Source organism: Setaria italica, chromosome VIII (assembly GCF_000263155.2).
Source record: "Setaria italica strain Yugu1 chromosome VIII, Setaria_italica_v2.0, whole genome shotgun sequence".
Classification (NCBI taxonomy): Eukaryota; Viridiplantae; Streptophyta; class Magnoliopsida; order Poales; family Poaceae; genus Setaria; species Setaria italica.
In genome coordinates, this window is record NC_028457.1 from 34,401,200 (window position 1) to 34,408,059 (window position 6,860).

Below are 6,860 nucleotides of genomic sequence, written 5' to 3' on the forward strand. Positions count from 1 at the left end.
TCTTACCCTACATGTCCGCAAATTATTTTTATATACCTCCTTTTGCCACTACATGTTTTAACGCGTGCCTTTGCCAATCCATATTTTCTCAACATTGCGTCCCTTATTTCTTCCACATCCATCGTCCCCGCGCGCGAATTCAAGACACCGGCCCTGTGCGTGTGGCCCGGCCATATATGGTCGAAATGGGGCAAATGCCTCTACACTTCATCTGATACAACGTTGAGCTAACACTTTTGATGTACGGCTTCTCCTAATAGGGCTGGTGATTAGAAACGCAGCCAGCAGCAGCCGTAATTCCGTATCCGACTCACCGTCCGGCCAGATGTACGGTGCAGCTGCTTTCAATGTTTACCGTACGCGTGTTCAACTTGTATCCGAGTTTCTCTATTACACGTAGATACCTAATAGATGCAGAGGCTGTTCTATATACGCGACCTACTTGCTATAAACGTCAACCTCAATGCAAAATCAACCACGCCGTATTAGAAAGAACACTGAGCAACATGGCCTCCACGGCTTCTTCGCGTGCCGTCGCTGGCGGCTGCAGCACGTCCGCCATCACCACCGCCACGGTGAGCGGCTCGCACGTCCTCAGGATTAACGGCTACTCCGAATCCAGGGCTTACGGCGTCGGCAGCTACGTCGCCTCCAGCAAGTTCCTGGTCGCAGGCCACAGCTGGTTTCTCAGATACTACCCCGTTGGTTGTAACGAGGAGACTGGCGATTGGATATCCTTCTTCCTCATCCACGGCGGTAGGAGCAGCGTCAGGGCACAGTTCAAGTTCAGCTTGCTCGATCTGGAGGGCAACCAGGTCCACAGCAGGAATTCCTTCTGCCCGGTTGCCTTCCATGGCTCTAGATGTTTCTGGGGTTTCTCAAGCTTCATCAAAAGAGAAGATTTCGAGAACTCAAATTACCTGCGAGACAACAGCTTCAGGGTCGTTTGCGATATCACCGTTTTCAACGGCTTCTACAAAGAAGGCACTATGATGTTCGTCGACACCGTGCCACCCTCCGACGACTTGCATAAGGACCTCGGCAGGCTTCTCGCGTCAGGGAAAGGGGTGGACGTGAAGTTGAAGGTGCGTGACAAGCAGTTCCTGGCACACAAGAACGTGCTCGCAGCTCGGTCGTCGGTCTTCATGGCCGAGCTCTTCGGGCCACTGAAGGAAGGAGAGGCAGATTCTGTGGAAATTCATGGTATGGAACCTGTGGTGTTCAAGGCGATGCTCGACTTTATTTATACTGACAATGTACCTAAAGTGCGAACGGGTGAAGAAATAGCAATGGCGCAAAATTTACTTGTTGCGGCGGACAGGTACGACCTGAAGAGGCTGAAGATGATTTGCGAGCACAATCTGTGCAGTCGTATTACCAAAAAAACAGCCGCGACTACGTTGGTATTGGCAGAGCAACATGGTTGCAATGGTCTGAAGAAGGCTTGCTTCGCCTTCCTTTCGTCCCTCGGTAGTCTGAAGGCGGTTATGGACACCCAAGGGTATGATCATCTGCGGAGCAGTTGCCCCTCCCTGCATGACGAACTGGTTGCCAAGTTTGACGTCTCCAAAAGAAACAAGATTAGGTCATTTTTGTGTTTCTCTGTTAAGTAGAGGTACTGGTCCAACAAGAATTGGTAATATTTTTGTGAGGAACAAAGATGGGTATTTTTTGAGGTTTAAAATTCAGCGTGTAATATTAAATGTAAAAACGACCTGGTCACTTGTATAAATAAGTAATGTACGGGTGTTTTCTTCTATAAATTTGCATAACTAGACAGGTTCTTGTTAGTAGAGTTCTGTTACCGATCAAGAGATAAGCAGAAAAAAGTGGCATGTTCTAAAGAAATCGCTGAAGATAAGGCCGGTGTATTTACAAAGCTAGGCTTCTAATTTCTGTGTCAAGTGAATGATAATTAATAATTATATTAAAAGAGAGTTTTAGATCAATTGTTGGAGTCATATTGGTGTTACGTTGGTTTTTTGTGCGGTTGTCTAGTTCCAGGTAACTAATATAAAATTCAGGTGTTGAGCTTGTCTAAAATACCGAAATTTCACCACAGTTCAGTTCAGGTTTTAAACAGCAGAAAAACACGTGAAGTCATTCATTTTGGCACAACTCAGTGTCTAGTAGGAGGTCCAAAATCCACCAGGATTAGTAAGCCGTCCAAAATGTTGTTGGGGATCGCCTAAAAAGATGGTCACCCTCGAGGTTGTTTCGTTCGACGTGAGCCATCTAGCATCGCAAAATAATCGACCTTGGGTGAGGGTGGCCAACCTCGAGGGCCAGTTTGGCATAAGAGTCATACTAGCCTCGTGGCAACGCTGTGAATTTGATCTCGAAGCTAAGAAATAATTGCTGATGACTAGGCCATAACAAAGCTCACCCTCGAGCACCTGAACCTAACCTCGGGCAACAAGTTTTTCCCTGTGTTTTACTTAGGGTTGCTGGGATGAGCATGCCAAGGCTCAATGCACGAGGTTGCACATCTTTCGGGGACAAGGCTAAGATGACTTCGAGAACGAGGCTAGGGTGACTTCAAGTGCGAGGTTAAGGGAACCATTACCACGAGGTTGAAGGCGCGAAGGCGTGCAAAGCATGGCTGCAGGGAGGCATTGGGAACGTGAAGGTGTGGTTCATGGGATTGCCTGAGAGCATGATTTACGGAATTGCCTGAACGCATGAGAAACGTGACTCGGTAGAGAAGAACAAGTCGCACAAGTTACCTCCAAAAGACCTTTATGTACAGCATATTCTAGGAATGTAGTAGTTGAGAAAGGGTATTCAATAAATGTAAAGTGTTCTTCAAGACACTATAAAAGGGGAGCCTTACCCCAATGTGAACAGAGGCTTATTTTCTCGGAATTGAATCGCAAGTGCTTTCCTTAACTCTGTTGCATTCGAGTCTCCCTTAGAATTATTTCCCAACACATGTACATCTAAGTTCTCTCTCTAAAACGAATCTTGATCTGTTGTTCTCATTCCTTCATCTCTATAATAATGAGTTGTGTCTTCTGCCACTGCATGTTTGTAATTTGCAGTGAACCATATACTACTACACTTCATCAGTCGTAGTTTAGTTGTTGTAAGTTTTATGTTTCTTCTATTGTCATCCCTATAGGGTCATTGTTTGCCCAGTTTATATTTTCTTCTTTATTAATACTAGCAAAATGCCCGTGCATTGCTACGGTAAAGATCAATAGTATTTTTTAATATCATGATTTTTTTATTTCTAACCCTGGTGCAACAATCAAAAACCCAAAAGAATTGTGTTTTTTGTTGTTGCATCGCCTCCTCCCTAACCAGGCCATTTTGTTTGGCGTTTTCCCCCTCGCTTCTCCCCCCCAACTCCCGATGCAGCTGTAGCTGTACTGCTTGCTGTTCTCAGTCCAGCTATCCCCCACAGACTTCGCACAAACCCCTCGCACACACCAAAGAGGAAAAAAAGAACTCATTTTTTTCGTCGGAAAAAGAGAGTGAGAGAGAAAATTATACTCCCTTCCTCCTCTACAGTCCAACCGCAGACACCAAGGCAGGTCAGGCAGGCAGGCGGACAGGGGAGGCAAGAGGGGCACGAGCTCGGCGAAGCTGCTAAGGGAGACAAGCCAGCTGTTGGCCTGTTGCTGCTGCATTGCACTGCATTGGGCAGGAGGGCTCGCCGCCAGGGGAGGCTCGGATCTTGGCATCCTTGGCGGCTGCAGCTAGCTGGTGGCTGCTTCGGTCGGTGGCTGGCGCTGTGCCCATTGGCAAGCGGCCTTGTCCAACGTTGCGTGATCTAGCATGCAATGCTGATGCCGCTCGTGCAGGGAGGCCTAGATCTTGAGGCGACGCCGGTCGCGGCCGTGGGGGATTCTGGTGGGTCCGTCGCCGCTCCGCACTGACTTGCCAACTTCACGTGGCGGGTGGGAGATCTGGCCGACAGCGCGGGCCTGCAGATCCTACCTGCGCGGGCCAGCAGGTAGCAGGCCAGCCGTGAGGGCCAAGAGGCAGGGGCTGAGGGGCGGCCGACCGGCGGCGGCAAGCCAGCGGGCAGCAGGGACAGGAGGTAGGCGAGGCGGCGGAAGGGAGGGAGAGAGACGGAGCCTCTGGACGAACGAAAAAAAGAGGCACAAGTCTTATTTGTTTTAATATTAGGTGTATATATATAGATAATCAACAGTCCTCCTGCTTGGTTCGTTTGAAAAATATACTACTACAGTTTAGAAGTTTGATAGGGCGTTTTCTAAAGTGCTTGATGCCAACATGTTGTTCATACGGATGCCTTGTACCATTCAGAGTCCTGATTGGAAACCAGCTTGCGTCCGTATCCCAACTTACAATCTGACCGCTAGTAGAATTCCTTACGATCTCGATGATCTCGCTCCTGTCGTTGTTTATAGGCTGTACACGCAAATTCTCGATCAATCAAGACATTGATAACATCAACCACACGCCTAGCTACTACTACGGAAATACTAAAGTCGCCGAGTGTAATTTATTCGCCGAGTGCATTATTGCGGGCACTCGGCGAAGGCCGCGTTTGCCGAGTGTATTCCTGATAACACTCGGCAAACATATTACACTCGGCGAAAATATGATTTGCCGAGTGCCAAAAAAAAACACTCAGCAAACTCACGGAGGACACTCGGCAAATAAAATCCACTCGGCAAACCCTTGAGCACGTGACCTCCACGTGCGGCGTCCGGTAAAGCCTGTGACGGACGTTAGTTGTTTGCCGAGTGTCGACGGGGGACACTCGGCAAAGCTCAGGATGTGCCGAGTGTTAGGCGCGACACTCGGCAAACCTTCATGTTTGCCGAGTGTTTTTTGACACACTCGGTAAAACTAAATTTTTTTCCCTCCTCCACCCTCCAAACTTTTTATACTCCACATGTATGACATTTGGCACTGCATGGTAGAAGGTGGACTATTTATTGACCTGTTTACTATATTTAATCAATTAATTTCATTTAGAGTAATTTGTTGATTGAAGTCAAATTTGAACTGTAGGTGATTGGAATAGTGGAATAATATGAGTGGAAAAATCATATTCATGTTAGTGAGTCCAAATCATATTCATGCAGGCTTTGCCGTGTGCTGACACTCGGCAAAGTGGTCATGTTTGCCGTGTGTTGGCATTCGGCAAAGCCGTGGTGTTTGCCGAGTGCCTACCGTCTGGCACTCGGCAAAGCTGCCGTTAGCCTCGACGCCGTCAACGCCAATTTCGCCGAGTGTGTCTTTTCGCCGAGTGTTTTCTGACCGTCGGCAAAATGTTTGCCGAGTGCTCGAGTTTTGACACTCGGCAAAGTTCTGTTTGCCGACACAAGATTTTTTGGTCTTCGCTGAGTGCCTGTGGCACTCGGCAAATTAAGTGTTTCCCGTAGTGTACCTCCCGCCGCCAAAACCACGACCATCATCTGTGTCAATATTAGAGCAAGTACAGTTCAGGATGCCTCCCACGTCTTCTTCCTCCTCTGCCGGTGGCAGCAGCGGCAGCATGTCGACCGTCGTCGCCGACATGGCGACCGGGTGGCACGTGCTCAGGATCAGGTGCTACTCTGCAATCAAGGCAGCCGGCAACAACAAGTACATCAGGTCCGGCAACTTCAACATCGGAGGGCATAGCTGGTACATCACATACTACCCTTCTGGGTACGACGATGACAGCGTCGGTTTCATGTCATTGTTCCTCTATCTCGACGAAGCAGCCACTGACCATGCCGTCGTCAATGCCCGATTAAAGTTCAGCTTGCTCGATCATCAGGGCAAGCCAGACTCTGCATACAGCAAGGATCATGGCCAGATAATGAGCTTCAAATCTGCACCTGCTCCCGTAGGCTGGGGTTACACTCGGTTTCTAAAAACGGATGCTGTTTGGGAAGGATCCAAGCACTTCAAACACGATCGCTTCATCATCCGATGCGACGTCACGGTTTTCTTGGCTATCCGGACAGAAGCTGCTACTAGGCAGGCTGTTGCCGTGCCGCCCTCTGACTTGCACAAGGCCCTTGCTGAGCTCCTGTCAAAGGGAGAAGGAGCAGATGTTACTTTCGATGTAGACGGGGAACTTTTCCCTGCACACAGGAACGTTCTTGGCGCTCGGTCATCTGTGTTCAAGGCAGAGCTGTTTGGTTCGATGAAGGAGAAGATGGCGGCTCCCGTGGTGATCCGTGACATGGAATCATATGTGTTCAAAGCACTGCTCCACTTCATATACACGGACTCGCTGCCCGCCATGGAGGCGGGAGAAGAAATAGTGATGGCTCAACATCTACTTGTCGCAGCGGATAGGTACGACCTGAAGAGGCTGAAGTCGATTTGCGAGAACAAGCTTTGCGGTCGTGTTACCAAAAGAACTGCCATGACTACGTTGGTACTGGCAGAGCAGCATGGGTGCCGTGGGCTGAAGGAGGCTTGCTTTGCGTACCTGTTATCCCTCGGTAGTCTGAAGGCAGTCATGGACACTGATGGGTATGATCATCTGAGGAGCAGTTGCCCCTCCCTTCACGACGAACTTATTGCCAAGCTGGATGTCTCCAAAAGAACAAAAAAAGACTAGGAGGTCACTTTGGTGTTTCTCTGTTCAGTAGATATTTATACTAGCTAGTCCATGACTACATTGGTACAAAGCATGATGTATTTATACAACGAAGACTTGTATTTATTACACTGAGATCTTTTACGGTACCCTATTATACTAGTGTTAAAAACGACCAGTATAAAAACATCCGATGGTTAAGATTAATTGTATACTATTAAAGAGTTGACCTGTAGTATGGGTAGTATATGTGAGTATTATAGGTAGTATAAGTGTATTATATATGGTAAACTACAGATAGTGTGTTACTGTACTGGTATACCTGAGGCTGGCGGTGATTCGT

The 6,860-nt window shown here is 48.2% G+C and overlaps 2 protein-coding genes across 2 annotated transcripts; both read left to right on the forward strand.

Moving 5' to 3' along the window:
• The first annotated feature begins 506 nt into the window (after positions 1 to 506).
• Positions 507 to 1,613, forward strand: LOC105914989 (BTB/POZ and MATH domain-containing protein 1). Its single transcript, XM_012848260.1, has one exon. The coding sequence runs from the start codon at positions 507 to 509 to the stop codon at positions 1,611 to 1,613; it is 1,107 nt and encodes a 368-aa protein (XP_012703714.1).
• A 3,863-nt stretch (positions 1,614 to 5,476) lies between these two features.
• LOC101776729 (BTB/POZ and MATH domain-containing protein 2) lies at positions 5,477 to 6,538 on the forward strand. The gene has a single exon (XM_004980708.2). The coding sequence runs from the start codon at positions 5,477 to 5,479 to the stop codon at positions 6,536 to 6,538; it is 1,062 nt and encodes a 353-aa protein (XP_004980765.2).
• The last annotated feature ends 322 nt before the right edge of the window (positions 6,539 to 6,860 follow it).

Bases quoted from the DNA above. Each gene is read 5' to 3' on its own strand.
- LOC105914989 (XM_012848260.1), top strand. From the start codon at position 507: ATGGCCTCCACGGCTTCTTCGCGTGCCGTCGCTGGCGGCTGCAGCACG.
- LOC101776729 (XM_004980708.2), top strand. From the start codon at position 5,477: ATGTCGACCGTCGTCGCCGACATGGCGACCGGGTGGCACGTGCTCAGG.